Source organism: Eptatretus burgeri, chromosome 5, assembly GCF_056783735.1.
Source record: "Eptatretus burgeri isolate ZD-2024b chromosome 5, Ebu_testis_v1, whole genome shotgun sequence".
In the NCBI taxonomy this organism is placed as follows: Eukaryota; Metazoa; Chordata; class Myxini; order Myxiniformes; family Myxinidae; genus Eptatretus; species Eptatretus burgeri.
Window position 1 is genome coordinate 123,794,582 of NC_140965.1, and position 18,806 is coordinate 123,813,387.

The following is an 18,806-nucleotide window of genomic DNA, read 5'->3' on the forward strand; positions in this document are numbered from 1 at the left end:
GTTGTTTCACCTTAGCATTATCACTCAATGCATTATTCTTATCAGTCGCAGTATCACCATCTGGCTTTTGAAAAATGATCCACAGATATCGTGCCTTTCCTTCCAGAACACCCAAAATTCCACGTGTAAGTGGTTTGGTTTAGTTTAACGTGTTGACATCTTTTTTTTTTTTTTTTTTTTTTTGTATACCTTGGTCGAGGCTCGTATGAGAGCTAACACACAACTCACAGCAAGGAGGCATGAGACAAGAGGGGCGGTATTATACACTGAGGTATTATACAATGAGTATTTTTTTGAGGTATACACTTTTTTTTGAGGTATTATACACTGAGTAGTTTCTTTGAGTTAAGTCTTCTATTCAACATCTCTTCTGTTTTAAGATTCGGAGTATATTCACGAATATACCAACTCATTTCCTCAATTACAAATTTGTTCTGATCACCAAAAGCACTAGCAACACCAAAAAGTAATCTGTTTTCATTATCATTCCTTTGTCATTGAAATCTAATTTTAGGACCATACAGAACTTTATCATGATCACAAAATCCAAATATACCTATAATAGGAACTGCCACAGTAAAACTATTCACTGCTTTTGTATCATCAGTATACGTTCCTTTCCTTTGAGTATATCCAGGGTCTGTGGTTGTTCCCGTTGACATATTAGGAATAAAACCTTTGACAGCCCCTTTCCCATTCTATCACTGAATGTTTCTAGTGTAAATTTCATCATTTCAGATACAGCAGAGACATAATCAACCACTTCATCTTCTTGTGTTCCAATGTACAAACGAACACTATCAAAAATTTTCCAGAAGAAATCATTTACGAGCGTAGCGTTTGTGTTATTCCCAGCCTTAGTGAATTTAAATGTACACAACAAGAAACTTTCGGATAGATTCAAATAGGTTTGTTGATTATTTATTTCAAAACTTTTTGTACCATTTGCATTCCAGTCTGTTCCAGTTATTGCATTTACCTTGAAGTAATCTTCTTTTTTAGTGGAGTTTGAGATGATAATAGTATCATCCAAATCATAGATACTATCAATTGCTTCAATACTTGTTTTTATTTGGGAAAAAAGATGTTCAAACTTTTGAAACCCTGATCCAAGTATTCAAATTATTTTCTGTCATTCTTGGGGAGACAACTGAGTTTTGCCTTTCTTAATTTCTTTTATTGCTTGTAATTTATGAGATTCCTTTTGGGCATCTTTACAGTGATCTTTTACAGCACCTGCTACATTTCCCACAGCAGAAGCAGTTGAACCAATAAGGTCTTTATGTTTAAGAAGAGTTGAATCAATACCCATTAGAGTAACAATTATCCCATCTCCTCTAAATTGATGTCCGACACCCCTTTGTCTCTTAGGTTTATAGTATCCTCTACCAAGATACATACCTTCACCCTTGTAGTATGGGGAAAGGAACATCCCATCCCCTGTAATTATTTTATATTTTCCCAACTCGTGTTTCCTCACAATCCCATCGTATTTATTTATTGGAAAACTTCACATAGGTGAATTCTGATGGATATAACTTCTCCATTAAAAGAAATCATACGATTATCTTGGTCGGTTATCCTAAAATTCACTCTGTGTATGGTTTTTCCTGACACAGGGAGATAAACCAAATTTTTAAGTTCCATATTGAATTTATAACCAATTGAGGTTGAGTAGGCGCTGAATGAAAATATTGTATTTGTTTTTATTCCATCATTATAAGCACCATCAATCAAATCACAGTGAATTAATACCGAGGTTATTCCTGAGGATATTTGAATGACATTATCAATGTAAAACATCCCATTAGTTTCAATCTTTTTTGAGGAGAAACCCAATAACTCTCTAAATGAATTATCAATTGTGAAATCAACCTTGTAGTTATTTTTAAGTTTAATCGTTGATTTTGAAGTATGTTTTTGAATGTCTATAACAATATTTTATGGTTCATCACCCTGTTCTTTCATAAGATGAGCAATTTCGGAAGATATTTGAGAAATCTCATATGCTCCGGGTGAGACTGTTATCGTTTTGTATCCACTTCCGGGATTATAACTGAACTTATCATTTTTATCAGTTATATTAAATAAGGTATTATAAGTTACCATGGACAATAAAGATGCCTCATATTCTTTTGTTGTGTCAAGTTGTGGTGGGTATGGGAATGAAGATGTGTGGTCGCTTGTTGTGAAATTAAAACTCAGGATTGTGCTTCTCATCTTATTTAATATGAGATAAAATGTCTTTCTGTTGAGGTTTATTAATTATTTTCATGTTCATCAACTGGTCTAAAATGGCTGATGCTTCATTAAAACAATTGTTATTTCCAGCCTTCTTACTACCCAACAACAATAACAGTCTATTAACTAATTGCGATGGGTCATTTGGAAGAAAACTAATACCTGAACCAAGGATACTTAAAGCCTGAATAATGTGTTTCTCCTTCTCATTTTTCCTACTTTTACCAGAAATACTTACCCTATAATCAAGAGTGTTCAGCAGATCAATATATACTCTATCATCATTATTTTTCATATCCAATGGTTTATCAATATACTTTGATCCATCCCTCACAGTTGAAAAAAGAAACATTAATCTCAGAGTTAGTCTAACTGGGGGTTGAGCAGAACCCAAGAACTTTAATTCATCATTAAATATCAATACCTTTTCTTGAACAAGATGAAATATTGCTGGTTGTTCTGTTGGAATGAGTCCTGCTTTGGTTTTTGAATCCGCTGAATATTCATTGTTTGAAGAGCATTCACAATATAATCAGGGGGTCGATTAATCTCTTCCAGTTGTTGAAATAAACCTTCATCATCATATTCTAATTCTCCTAAATGCTCTAATTCTTCCTCCGTCATTTGATCAAAATCTTTTAACATTTGAAGTTTTTTCAGAGTATATCCTACTGTGGGAACTGTGGAAACATCTTTCATTTTTTCTTGGGAAGTTTTTAAAAGTGGTTTTAAAAATTTCTCTTGTTTTCTTTCAAATGCTTCTTCGCATTTTCAAATGGAAAATATCATTAAATGAATTGTAAAGATCAACAGGGAAATTTTCCTTTTCTTCATCATCCAAGTAGATGTGTTCAAATAAATCCTTTTCTTTAAATATTTCATCAAATTCTTTATTAACATGAATACAAGTTGTAATTTCTTCTTCACTAATACTTGCATCTCTGCTTTTCATACGTTTGCGTTGAGTTTCTTCATCAACATCAAAACCGAATGATAAAATCTTCACTCCGCTCAGATGTTTAATAATTTGTCTCGTTCCTTCTGGATTAGTTTCTAATATCCCAAGACCACCAGATTTTAGTTTCCTTAACTCACTCTTACAATGTGAATATTTTGTTGTACCAAGAGAAACCTCCTCAAATATTTGACCTTCATTCCTCAATCGCATATGTTCCTCCACTGAAATACTGTGATAATCTTCACCTTTTACTTCTCCAGGTCTTATTGCTCGAGTTGTTGTTGATACAATGTGTATCACGGGATGTTTTTTAAGTAAATTTACAATATGTTCATTTGTACCACACAAGAACCTTGATTGATGAAAGTTTTTTTTTCCAGAAGCAGATTTACCCACAAGATTTATAATAGTAGTCATTTATAGATGTAATTGTTTATAAAACAAAAAATATATCCTTTAATATCTCATCTTGTTTCACAACAATATATTTATATTTTTCAGTCGTGTGCTTCATGTAATCCCCAAATTCCTTTTTACTACATAATGTAGAACAATTATCTCTCCAAAAATTATTTCTATCTCTTGAATTTAACTTGAATAAAATAAAAGTATTAGCATTGTTTCTGATGGAACGACGAGGAAGTTGAAAGTATGATTGAATAAGATAAATACAACAACAAGAAGAATGTCTCCCTCTTGTGCATGAGCAAACCATTACCGTTTGGTTTCTCTCATTAACACAATCATCAAAGACAACGAGGTTCTTTTTTGATTTATCCAAATCTTGGGGAGACGGTATATCATCCGTATTATCATTAAGAATACAAGTTATCGGCTTTGATTTCTTTTTACATCTCTGTGTATCACAAAATAGTTGAATTATATCTTCAATGTTATAATCATTTAGGTTTTTTTGAAGTTTAAATAAACCGATTATATCTTCTTTTTGAAGACCAGCATTAAAACCTTGTGAGAGTAGTTGATACTCTTGTTGAAAACTCAACTTTGTGAAAATTATTACATTATCATAATCTAAAAAGTTGGGAGTCAGGAGCATCTTCAAAAGTAAGCAGGTTTTTCCACATCCGCTTTAACCAACTATGAGACATCTTAATGAATTTGGAAGATTTTTATGATTGTTAAATTTTATCTTATTTTCCTAAATGGGTAAAAAATCATTCATTTATATATTTGGAAAACAGGTTATATAATTTATTATTGGCTTTTTAGAAACTCCATATTTTATCCTAAGTTCAGGTTTAATTTCAAGATAATCCATTATTTTATTTATGCAATATCTTGTGCTGATATTTCCCTGAAAATCACATCCATGAATAATATATAACAACAATCCTTTGAACATTTTTCTAATACGTTCAGTTTCTTCTCTTGTAAGGAAAGGTGTGTTATCACCCTCATACTTTACATTCATTTCTCTAATCAATCTTGCAAAGTAATTCATTTTTGGTATAAATCGAAAGGAATTATTTTCCTTTTTAAATTTTTTATGATCATTAATTAGAAGATAATCACAGAATATACATTGTTTATAGGCTTTTGACTCTGTGTTTAATCCTCGTCTTTCACACGCAGGACAATTCTCAAATTTGTCATATGGAGAATCAGGGAAGTCTAGCATATTTATAAAGTAAAATTTTACTTAAACTGAAATTCATCTATACTTTCAGTTGCATGTTGACTCATATTTAATAATATTACCATTGATATCTATATACTTTTTTTCATTACCAGATTCAACGACAACATTTTTTAGATTTAAGGTAGTTTTGAAATGATCCTTAACTACTATTGAACGAAATGTCATTTCACCTGATATATTAACATCCTTTATTTCATCAGAATTTACATCTTTAGGGTTGTTGAAAAAAAATACAAATTTCTCCTTGCATATTACAGATGGTCTTATCTTTTCTTTCTAAAGCTTCATCCATAAGGTTTTTGTTTTTTGATACTTTTTCTTGTTTCATTGCTTTTTGTAGTTTTGAATATATTATCAGAAGGAGAGGAGAAACTTTTGTTAGAGATACTTTAATTGATGTTCTACCAGGTAATATAAAAGCCCTTCCACTGAAGGAAATTGAAGAACTCATCTTATCAAACATAATTGTTTTTATCCAATAGTTGTTATATTTATCTTTGTTCAATTTTACATCCTTGACATATTTCTCAGTGTCTTTTACAAATGAAGAGATAGATTGAAACTTGTCTTTTGTGTCTTGAAACATTGTATTTATGAAGTGAAAAAAGTTGGAGGATAAAATGGTTTTAAGCACAGATTCACCGAAAAATTAAACAAAATTTTCATCAAGAAAATTTTAGTTTCAGCAAAGTTTTATTCTATAAATATGGTGAATACAACGTACTGCGATGTTTGTCATCACGAATATAAATATAAAAAAACATCTTCAAACCAACAAACATACATTTAATCTATTTCATCAAATATCTCCTCTTGAGTTGGAAAGAAAACATTGTGATATCTGCTCAAAGGATGTTTTGAAGAGTAGTTATAATAGACATCTTCAATCACAAAAACACAAGAAAAATGAGTTTAAAGTAAAGGGAGAGTATTATATTGAAAACACTGATGGGGCATTTAAAGGGCATACAAATATAAGGATTTTTCAATTTGGAGAACCCGGTCCATCAACAATAGCTGAATCAATTGAAATAGTGAAACCTGATGTTGAAAAAGTTATTAGAAAGACATTACAAGAAATGAAAACTTTAAAGTTTTATATGGGAGTGAAAATGAATATGAAAAGACAAGATGAAGAACAAACTCCTTATATGAGAACAGATCTTCATTTTATAACATCATTTCAAGATTTTTTTGAATAGTGGGGTTTATGAAGAATTATCAAGACAAGAGGAGGATGTTGATAATACAGTGGTAGGAAGTGGATTTCATATTTTTTAAAAAATCATCTTTTTAGATATACACATTCTAAAATCAAACCCTCTTAAAGCTTCTCCTTGTATTGAATTATCAAAAGAAATAAACCTAAAGAAGGCAGTTGTTAATATTAAGAACAATGATAATAAATGTTTTCTCTGGTCTGTTCTTGCTCACTTACATACACCAAAATGTAATTCAGAAAGAGTAAAACAATATATGAAATATGAGAATACCTTGGACATTAAAGATTTTAAATTCCCAATGCCATTAACAGATATTCCTAAATTTGAGAAAAAGAATAATCTTTCTATTAATGTATATGGATTAACAGATACAAACAAAGTTAAAATATTTAAAATTTCAAACAACTCTCAAAATGAAGAAACACACATTGATCTTTAATATTTTAGTGTTGGAAAGAATTCACATTATACATACATCAATAATTTATCAAGATTAATCTCTTCTCAGGTATTCAGAACAGCAAACAAAATATATCCTTGTTAGCGATGTCTTAATTCATTTCATACAAAAGAACGATTAGAACAACATTCAAAATATTGTGGTAATCATAAATCAGCTGTAATTACAATGCCTAAACCTGGTGAAAAGATTTCTTTTGAAGATGAAAATAAATCTATCATGCACCCATTTGTGATATACACTGATTTTGAATGTATCCTAAAAAATATAAATACTGGTTCTCCTCATCCAAAAGAATCATATACAAATAAATATCAAAAACATATTCCTTGTGGTTTCTGTTATTATATCAAATCATCTGTTGGAGAAACGTATAATAAACTTGAACATTGTAGTGGAAAAAAAGCTTCACAAGAGTTTGTAAAACGATTAGAAAAGGATTGTATAAGACTAACTAAATTAATGAAAGAAATAAATGAACCGATGAACTATACCGAAGAAGAAAAATTAGAACTTCGAAAGAACAATATCTGTCATATTTGTGAGGAGGAAATTGAGGAGTCTAAAGTGAGGGATCATTGTCATCTTACTGGTAAATATAGAGGTCCCGCTGATTCCTGTTGTAATCTTAATTATAAATTTCGTTCTTTTATTCCAGTCTTTCTTCACAACAGCGCCAACTATGATACACATCTATTTATAAATGAACTTTCAAAAACACCAGGGAATATTTCTGCCGTAACAAACACAAGTCAAAAGTATATTTCATTTACAAAAATGAAATTCACAAAACCTTTAACTCGTATTTGGTTTCTAGATTCTTACAAGTTTATGGGAACACCACTAGCCTACCGAGCATCAAATCTAAGCTCCACGGGGTCTTTTCCAAATCTTAATTCATTCTTTCCAAAAGAGGAAATTCTAACTCAAGAGGAAATTCAGATTAAAGAGAGAATTCAAAGTAAAGAGGAAATTCTAATTAATGAGGAAATTAATGAAGAAATTCTAACTGAAGATGAAATTCGAATGATAAAGAAAATTCAAACAATGAATGAAATTCTAACGAAAGAGGAAATTCTGATTAAAGATGAAATTCTGATTAAAGAGGGAATTCTAACGAGAGAGGAAATTCAAACAAGGAATGAAATTCAAATTAAAGAGAAAATTCTTACCAGTAAGGGAATTTATCCTTGTGATTATATGGATTCATTTTTGAGATTTAAAGAAACACAACTTCTTTCAAAAGAAAGTTTCTATAATAACCTTTATGAAGAAGAGATAAGTGATAAGGAATATAAACACGCACAAGAAATTTGAAAAATATTTAAGATAAAGAACCTTGGAGAATATCATGATTTGTATCTAAAAACAGATGTTTTATTGTTAGCTGATGTGTTTGAAGCTTTTAGATCACTCTGTCATAATAAAAATTGTTATGGATTAGATCCTGCCCACTATTTCACAGCTCCTGGTTTAGCTTTGAGTGAAATGTTGAAAATGACAAAACAAGATATAGATTTAATCAGTGATGTAGATATGCTTTTGATGATTGAGAAGTCTAAGAGAGGTGGAATATCACAAGTATGTTCAAAAAGATATGCTAAAGCAAATAATAAATATCTTCCAAATTATGAGAGTGAAAAAGAAAGTAATTATTTGATGTATTTTGATGCTAATAATTTGTATGGATGGGCAATGTCTCCATCTCTGCCTTATGGTAAATTAGAGTGGGTGGAAGAAAAGGATTATGAAAAGGCTTTGATTAATATTGTTATTTCTTCTCGAGAGGAATTGAATGAGGAAGAAGAAGGTGATTATTTTTAAGTTGATTTGAGGTACCCGAGTGATATTCATAATAAGCAGAAAGACCTTCCTTTTGCATGTGAGAAAGAAACCCCAAAGAAAGAATGGTTAAGTGATTGTCATAAAAGTTTTAATATTAAAGGCAAATCAACAGAAAAGTTATTAACAACATTCTATGATAAAGAGGGTTATGTTTTGCATCAGAGAAGCTTAAAACAGTTTTTGAGAGAAGGATTGAGAGTAGCTAAAATTCATATAGTTTTAAATTTAAACAAAGTCCTTGGATGAAAAAGTATATTAAATTCAATTCAGATATGAGAACAAATACAAAAGTAAAATTTGAAGGGGAATTCTATAAATTGATGAATAATGCTGTCTTTGGAAAGACAATTGAGAATGTTAGAAACAGGCAAAACATTAGATTTGCAACGTCTTCGAAAGAAGCTTCGAGATTGATAAATAAACCAAGTTTTAAGAGAGAAGAGGTTTTTTTCAGAGAACTTTTCTGCTATTCATATGGAAAAAGAAAGTATTGTAATGGATAAACCAATTTATATTGGAACAGCAGTTCTTGATTTATCAAAGATATTGATGTCTGATTATTTGTATCATGGCTTAAAGAAAGAGTATGGTGAAAATGTTTCATTGTTGTATATGGACACTGATAGTTTTATCCTCGATATAAAAACTGATCATGTTTATAAAGATATGAAGAAAAATATTGGAGTATATGATACAAGTAATTTTAGTAAGAAGAGTGAATAATTTTCCAAAAAGAATGAAAAGGTTATTGGTAAGTTTAAGGATAAGTTGGGTGGAAAAGTATTGAGTGAGTTTATTGGATTGAGAGCAAACGCATATGCTTATAAGTATGGTGATCAGATTGATAAGAGGTTAAAGGGAATAAAGAAATATGTAATAAAGAAATCAATAACTTTTAGAAATTATTACAATTGCTTGATGAATAAGAAAGAAGAATATAAGAAAATGAATACAATAAGAAGTTATAAACATAACAGAAAAAGTGAAGAAATAAATAAAAAGGCATTAGGAGCCTTTGATGATAAGAGATTTATTTTAGATAATGGAATAGATTGTGTTCCATATGGATATTGTATGTTTGAGTGTATAAAATAGATTGTCTTTTAACGATGGGAAGATGGGTTAGGGTTTTTTTAGGGCTACCGCCACGTTTTTTCACAATATATAAATGGTCAAACCAAGTATTAATCAAACTCAAGAGTGGAGAAAATCTCAGTCTTGGTATAAAAATGGAAAACATAATGAACGTGAAAAATATCAAATAAGTCTTATTGAAAAAATAACTAAAACAAAGGTAAATAAAACAAACAAGCGAATCAATTTAAAAACTAGTCAGTTAGAGGATGTAAAGAAAAAAATAAATGTACTTGAATGGATTGAAAACTTTGATGGTTATCAATTGAACAATGAAAAAATAATTTACAATAATCTCAAAATGATGTGGCTCAGGAGGTGGTCAAACAAGAGCATTAAGAGAAGTTTATCATTTCATAATGACACAAAAGGGGTATCTTAAAAAATATAAAGATTCAAATGTTTTGTTTTTAAATATTTTAGATGGGGATTATTGTGCAAAGAAAATTAAACTATTGAAGGAATTTGAGAATGAACAAATCTTTCTAGGTTCAATGAGTAAGCTAAGCAATATGCATTGGTTAAAAGGGGAGACAAATAAATCTACCTTGGGATAAAAAGGGTTTACTTTCTTGGGGAAGAAAAAATGAATGGCTGAAAATCCCCCATTCATTTGCATGGGGAAAAGTGAGCCAGAATCAGTATATTCACCCTACTGACATGGACAGAATTTTTTAGCATCGAATATACCTGGTTGCTCTTCTCAACAGCATTGCTTCGATTTGAGTCAGGGAAGTGGATATGACATCCTGTATGCTCCATCACTTGCCGGATGTTGAAGCCTCCGCGGCCAATCACGTACGAGTGCTCGACGTGTGGAACATCGATCTTGATTGTGACCCGAGAGCTCTGGAGGTATAAGAAAGAGCCATCCAATGTAACAGCAGAGGCAATGTGACCATGTTCAAAATGTAATTGTATTACGACATAAAAGTATAATTTTTATCCTGATCATTGATAACTTCTGTACTTAAGGATGCTCATAATGAGTTCCCGTACACCCGAGTACTTGGCCAACTCAGAGAGAAACTTGTCCAGATGGATCTTTCGAGTAACTAAATTTAAAATGAAATCAATGCGCAAACTCCCCATGCACCCCACACACTCAAATTTGTTCCAACCCCCCCCCCCCCAATCCTCCAAAAGCCTCAGCAGTAGTACCAACACCTCACCAGTGGTTTCAATGCCTCCTCCTCACTCTCTCTAATTGTGCACCTCAAACATCTAAGGTCTCCGCTGTAACCTGACAGATCCCTCAATGCAGGCCACTGTTGATAAACCAGACATCAACTGTTTAACAGAATCCTTCTTCCCAAAGGATGCCCCCAACTTCTTAGTGTCTCTCCCCAGTTACTATCTCCTCCGATTTGATAGGCCTGAACCACACCCCAGCGGCGGAGATGCTATATACATCAACAACTCAATTTCTCACTGCCCTTGCACTCACCTTACACCTCCAAACCCCCAGGAGTACTTCTGGCTGTGACTTCCCCTCCACCCCCACCTCTTGTTCATCTGTATGTTATACCGTCCTCCTAACAGTGACAACTCCATCTACATCTCTCTCGCACACATTATGGACAAACTTTTAACCACTCATCCTTACTCTCTCCTCCTCACATGTGGCAATTTCAATTATCCCCACGCAACTTGGCTGAGTGTTGGGACCACTCTCACCAGCCAGAGCACTTCAGCAAAGGACTTCTGTGACTCTGTGGGACTGACCAATTTGTGAACTTTCCAACCCGGATTTCTCCAAATGGAAAATCCTCCCTTTTGGACTCGGAGATCACTTACATTCCCACAAATGCCTCCTGCTCTTATTCTGCTTCAATTGATTCATCTGACCATACACTTATGAAAGTCACCATCTCTCTGGTGATTCTCAGAAAGCTGCCTCAATGCTGGCAAGTCGAGGATTTCACTCGAAGCAGATTGGCATGGACTGGAAGCAGCAGTCTATCAGGTCAAGCCAGATCAGAACTGTGACTTACTACAGATACCATGTAGACCTGTATGAACCTGTTTAATGGTCTAGATATCGGCGACTAAACAGTGTCCCTCACCAGGTTTCCTGGTAAGGAGGGTGTATCAAAGTGGACACCAAGCAGGATTAAAAAGAAACCTGTAAAAGGGTGGAGGAGCTCTTTGTGAGCCAACGGCCATCAACATCTAATGCACAACTATGTTTGCGGATATCCTCCTGCAATGGGGTTACCTTTTTCAAGGTTGGTGGCAGGATTTTCAGCCACTGTAAAACACTTCATTACACAAAGAAAACTGAAAACCCACTCCGTGGGAGTAACGCCTGTGCAGCTGCCCTTTACAGGGCAGCTCGCCGGATGAGGGGATTGGGGCATAACCTTTGGGGTCCCCCATATTTGATAAAAGGAGGAAAAGAACAGGGTAACCTTCCTGGATCAGATTTAGCAGTGGTGTATGTCGGGGTGGTGCTGAGGTATCGTCCACAAGACGACGGTCTCCTCGGATTGACCTGAGCTGGTCCCTTCAGGTGGGTGCCTGGAATGTCTTATCTCTCAGGGAGGATGATCACCTGTCTGCTATGATCTGAGATCCAGCATTTGAACATGGGGATTCCAGCACTATCTGAAGTTTGGAGACCAGATAGTGGTGAGATCGTGGTGTGTGGTTAAACCAACTACTGGTCTGGTCACTCTGATGGTTACCATACCAAAGGATTTGCTGTGGCTGGGTCAAATAAGCTGACCGCATGATTATTGATATAACACCGGTCAATGAGTATATTATGACACTGAGCATTCATCACTCCTTGGGTGTCATTTCCCGAGTCTCTGCATATGGTCCGACTGAGGCGAGTGATCTCACTGTGAAGGATGCATTCTATGCCACGGTCGAGTCAGTGGTTAATCAGTGCACCAGGCGAGATGCTCTTCTAGTCTTGGGAGATTTCAATACATAGACTCTCACTGTTTCTGGAAACACAGGCTGCGGTGAACTGGGTGAAGTGGGATAAAGCTCCTTGAGATCTGTGGCATGCATTCTGAATTTCTCAAGGCTGGTGGAAATGCTACACTCGTGTCGTTACATGCAGTTTGGTGCTCTGCCTGGAACACAGGCATCATCCCAACTGACTGGAAGAGGGGCCTTGTTGTCCCTCTCTGGAAAGGGAAGGGTGATCGCCAAGACTGCAACAACTACCGAGGGGTGACACTGCTCTCAGTGCCAGGAAAGGTCTTTGCTTGGATAATTCTTGATAGGGTTCGCCACCATCTACTTGAGCACCAGCGTCCAGAGCAGTCAGGCTTTACACCAACCAGGCGAATGATTGACCCTGTCCTCTCCCTTCAGGTCCTTACCAAATGCAGATGAGAGTTTTGGCAGGGGCTGCTTGCAGCCTATGTTGATCTATGTAAAGCATTTGATTCAGTGAATTGGGATGTCGCCTGGAAGATTCTAAGTCTTCGTGGGGTGCCACTAAAACTGATCAATCTGATGTCTGAACTGTACTCTGGTACAGAGAGTGCTGCAAGGTTTGGTGGTTTCATCTCTGTCTTATTTCCAGTTGTTCCTGGAGTTTGTCAGGGTTGTGTACTGCCTCCCACACTTTTCAGTGCTTGCATGGACTGGATTCTGGGGAGAATGTTGGAGAGATCAATCTTTGGTGTATTGTTCGGGAACATCAGGATCTCTGACCTTGATTTCACAGTTGATGCAGTCATCTTTGCAGAGATGCTGGATATCCTGATGAGGGGCCTCAAGTCGCTGAATGATTTGTCAGAGCCGCTGGGATTATGGGTTTCCTGCATCCAAACTAAGATGCAGGCTTTCAATTACATTTTGGATGCTGCTATCATGTCTGTACCTGTTTGTGGTGAGGATGTTGAGGTCAGAGAGATTCACTTACCTTGGCAGTAATGTCTTCGCATGTTGTGAACCAGAGGTCGATAGATGTCTGTGTCAGGCCTGGGGAGTCATGGATTCACTGGATCATGAGGTGAGGCACTGTCGGTACCTCTGCAGGAGGAAAACTTGAAAAAGTTATTGATCCTTCCATTGTTGCTCTTTGGATGTGAGACCTGGACTGTGACTAAGAATTTGAGACAGAGACTTAACTCCTTCAGTACCAGGTCTCTTTGGAGAATCCTTTGCTATCGCTGCTCAGACTTTGTGTCCAATGAGCAGTTGCTGAGTGAGACTCAGATGACATTTGCAACCTATATCTGTGAGAATCAGCTGCAGCTGTATGGACATGTCACTCATTTCCTTGATGCTGATCCAGCTCACCAGATTCTCTCAGGGAGACATCCTATCATATCATATTCATATGTCAGACATGCATGGACCACTGCCGGGTAGCTATCATTTGGGTAGCTATCATTTTGTTGGGGCGCGACTATGCCGCTGATGCTGTGCCCCTATATCAGTACTATGATAGTCATTTTGCCGAACTTGGAAGGATAACAGGCTGAGTCAACCCCACCTGGTGTTAATTCAGTGGCAAACGGGGCTCGAATTCAGGGCCCCATGATCCAAAGCCAGCCACCCTAACCACTAAGCCAACATGAGGCTCAGACACCATATGATGGAATACATCAGATCCAAGATGGTCGACTGGTGGACATTTTAGTTATAAAAAACCCGATGTTGAACACTTCTTCAACCATTTCTCAGATATGCATTTACCAATGTTGTTCAAACTTCGCACACAGATAAGGAACGATGGCTTACATTAGCACCTCATTTAGTTTCGAGATCACATCTAAGGTGGCTGACTGGGGGGCATTTTCTTACTTAAATGGGTATCCAACCATTTTTCAGACATGCATGGTCCGATTTTCTTCAAATGTGGCACAAGCACAGTATATGATGGCAAACCCGTGCCCCTCACTTTACTTTGCGATCTGATCAAAGATGACCGACTGGCAGTCATTTTAGTTTTACATAAATATGGGCCAGCCCTTTCACTCCATACAGCAAAATTACTAAAACAATGCGGGCTGACATTTTATGTCATTTTTGCTTGATTTTCAAGTATTGGAGAGTACAGACTTTACATTCCTCACTATAATTCACAGACATGTGTTTGTGTGTTTGTCATGCTACTCCTCCTCCAATCCTGCTCCAATTACATCCAGACTTGCTACATAGGATCAGAATGACCCCAATTAGTGTATAGTGGCATTTTTATCTTCACCGGTGGGCTTGGGGCGAGGGAGGGGGACACAAATTATCTATGTAAATGTGTTTTTATGTAATATAACTCTGCTCCAAGTGGGAGAGGGTATTAATAGTCTCTACCATTTACAGTACAGTATTCCTGTCCTGTTTTCCAATGCAGTGAGGTGATGTCATTTATAAGTAGTACGTATGTCTTTGCTTCATGCACATAACCTGGATTATGTTTTTTTTTGTGGAGCGATCGAGGCAGCTGTCAGTTGCCTATAGACTGCCCAAATAAAGTTATGTGTCGGAATAACGTGTTGCATGCTAGGAACAACATCGCCTGTAGGGAGGGTACTCTGAGTTCAATGAAATGCTTATGTGGTTTCTATTTCTGTTGGTTCACGAGCACCAGCCAGAGTGACCACCAGAGTGACCACAGAGTGACTATACTTGATGAAACTTGGTTACGTGCTCGATATCAATGTCCAGTTGTGTTTTCCTGGATGATGGCATGCTAGGCCCAATGTGGGCAGAGCCACACCCAAAAAATAGCCATTTTAGGGGGTAGTCAGATTAAAAATCTATCTTCTCCTCGGGAATTGACTGAATGGAATGGATTCTTCAGTATTTGAGTAGCAAAATGAAGTATCTAAAACTTGTTGGCCGATTTTTCATTTTCATCCCAAGGTCAAGGTCACAAGGTCAAAAACTTAGAAAATTGTGAATTTTGACATAAAAATCATACAACCACCCAAATTCTGAGAGCAAGGATGACAATATTTTTAATGCATAATCTTGAGGTCATTCCCCATCTAAAGTCTTGAAACAATTTTGCTCTATCTCAAACACCTTGCCCGTGGTGCCCCCTTCAAGTTTGTTTTTACGCTGATTTCATCAAAGTATGGATAATCCGAGGAGTGCGAAATGCCATATAGCCTATATGATGTTATATTGTTCCTGGAATGTTCCAGAGGAAGTTTTGCACTAAAGGTCATAATCCTTGACCTTTGAACTTTCAAGGCCACAAAGGTCAAATTTTCAAAGTTGTGGGAATCAAATCGGGTTTTCGGCCTTCTTCGACGAACTAACTCCAATAAGCTATAAAACGTTTCCTGTTTCCATATTTCAATGTCCACAACATTGTTTTGTGACCTTTAAAGGTTATGCAAAGGTCAAATTTTGAAAGTTGTTGAACGAAACCAGGTTTTCGACATTTTGCAGCTGTTGATTGAAGGCCACGATAATTAATTATAACTTGGTCAAAAATTATCACATTGTCTCATCCTTGACTTCTGAAACAATCTACATCGTCAAATACCGCTCGTGAACCATTTTCGTCTTCAGACTTGTCTTTATTTGTTTTGTTACTAATTTATATTTCTCTTTTTCTTCTTTTTATCTCTGCCAGTGAAGGTTTTTGTTTTGTCAGTCACCAATGGATTAACTTTGTCCTTTGGCTTAAGCCAGGTACTTCTTCATAAATTTTATACTGAGCACTGATGAAGCCATGATGACAGAAACAGTACTGTCCAAGATTGTTCTTGATGTGTACTGGGGAAAATTCATGTGACCCTGCACACTGTCCCCTTGTGTCCGGTGAAATATCGATATACTGGTTATACCGGTATAAGTTTTTTGTATCGATATTGGAATTTTGAATACAACTGTATACCGGAAAAAAAAAACCGGTATCAAAAAATATAATTGATATATCACCAACAAATTGAACAAGGGTATTTACAATCTTCAAATATCGTAAATGATTTTAAAAGCTTTGCATTCTGCTATACCTGGAAAAGTAGAACGAACATATGACGTCAAGACGTACCACGAAGTAGGTACAGTAGGTTTTAACTTTTAACTCTCAGTACTCGAGCACCGTACAAGCAATCACGTTTTTCTTTGCCCTCGTGGCTGATTTTAAAGCGATTGCCAATTGGTTATTTATATGAATCGGGTGTGCCTTAGAAATCTTGTGCAGAGTTGGTGATCCGTGATAGTCATACCGGTATGGAAGTGGTAGCTAACTGGTATGAACTATGAACTAGTTCCCATTGGCAGAATAAGATACGTCTACAATCTGCATGGAGAATAAACTTCCAGTTCCTGCCCATTGTTTAAAGGGACGGGGGAGGGAAATGGCATTGAGTTTAGCATGTTTCATTCCCTGGGTAATGTCCCCGGTCCCCTGAGCCTCGACACTCCAACTTTAGTCTTTTAGTCAAACAATTCATCTTTTAAACCCTCTTTAATCCTTCCATCTATAAATCCATCTTTCAACCCTTCTTTAACTGCAGCTACCCAACTAACTCAGTTCCCTCAGTAAAATTACCCAAATTAATTACCCCCATCAACTCATTTTCTGTTGGCTATAATATACAATGGATCCCTCAGCGTGTGCAAATCATCATGGAATTAAATAAATTATTTTCTTTTATTAAATTTCCTGCAAAACTCCCCAATAAAACTGATCATTGGTGCAGCGATTGTCATCATCATGTGAGATAAACAACAGCAGCTGCTACCTGCTCGTCGGGTGGAATTTTAAATAAATCCATTATACCGGTATACAGACAAAAATAAATAAATAAATAAATCGGGATTAAAAAAAATCAATGGATATAGCAAGCTGTGATACCAATAATGAACAAATCGAAGAAAGGTGTAAACAATCCTAAAATATCATACATGTACATGGACTGCATGATTTAAAAGAAATCTCTGATGGACTCTGCTCCACCTGGAACAGTGGAACGTATGACGTCAAGACGTACCAGGACTTGAGTATAGTGGGTTTTAACTTTTAACCCTCAGCATCGAGCTCATCAGCTTCGTGCAAGCAATCGCGTTTTTCTTTGCCCTCGTGGCTGGTTTTAAAGTAATTAGTTATTTTTGTGAATCGGATGTGCTTCAGAAATCCTGTGCCGATTCAGTGATGTATGAAAGTGATACGGGTACAGCGTTCCACGATAGTTATACCGGGACGGCGATAGCGATGAATTCCAACCTGTGCAGATTACCAATACTGATCTCGCTTTCAAACAAAATCATTTTTAATACAAGTTGAACTTGGAAGTAAAATAACAATTCTCATCATGGGGGAAAAAACAAGCCCCGTGTGGGAATACTTTGAAACATTACCTTGTGTCAATGATGTGTATGTCATATTTTAATACCTAATGAACCATTGCGTATTTTTTGAACTTACGTAAAAAAAGAATGTAATTTTTATTATATTTTATTTTAATAATACCAATATACCGGTCCTACTCCACCGGTATATCGATATCGACGGAGCCTAATAGAGGGTGAAATCTCCAAAAAAAAAAAAAAAACAAACAAAGTACGAAGGCATGACACGACATTACAATGCCACAATACGACATCACATTCCTCTTATGGCAAACCATCACAACATCTTTTGACATTTTACTTTTGTTGTGGGATTGTGATGAATCAAAGACCCCGAGGACCCAGAGGACCAAAACAACCCCCAAAATAACTGAAAGACCAAAAAGACCACAAAGACCCAAAAGATCCAAAATACCCCAAAGACCAAAAAGACAGACAACTCGAAAGACCCCAAAGACCCAAAATATCAAAAATACTCAAAACACCCTGAAGATCCAAAAGACCCAATGGGATTATCTGGGACCCATGGAAATTCTGCATAATGTAAAATTCGACCAGGTCCCAACCCAACCCATCCCCCCTCCCCCTGCCCCCCCCCACACACAATCCCATGTCCTCAACCCCCTCACAATTCTGTCCTCTCCCTATCCCCCTTTCCACCACACCCAAGCTCTGAGCTCCCCTGCCCCTTCTTCAAGTCCTCAAACCCCCTCCCAACAAAGTCCTCAACTCCCCCCTTACTCTCTCAAAAGCTTCAAGCCCATCAATCTCACCTTCATCCCCGCTCTGCCCCCTCCCGCATCCCAACTCTTTCATCCCTTCCTCGTTTCTTCTTCAAGTCCTCAACTGCCCCATATCCTAACCATTCAACACCCCTCACAACCCCAAGTCAACCCCTCCCCCCCTCCCCCACATTCCAGTCTCCCTCCTCCAACTCCATGCACCCTCACCCCAAACTCTGTCTTCCCCTACCAATTTCTTCCTGTTCTTAATGTTACACAAAGATTC

At 36.3% G+C, this 18,806-nt stretch overlaps 1 protein-coding gene across 6 annotated transcripts in view; it reads right to left on the reverse strand.

The window, feature by feature from the left end:
* The window catches only part of BICC1 (BicC family RNA binding protein 1), a 360,705-nt gene that overhangs the window by 157,160 nt on the left and 184,739 nt on the right, over positions 1-18,806 (reverse strand). For all 6 annotated transcript variants that reach the window (XM_085883538.1, XM_085883536.1, XM_085883537.1 and 3 more), the window contains one exon: positions 10,212-10,370. In XM_085883538.1, the coding sequence (XP_085739664.1) occupies positions 10,212-10,370 (159 nt within the window). The remainder of the gene's footprint in view (positions 1-10,211; positions 10,371-18,806) is intronic.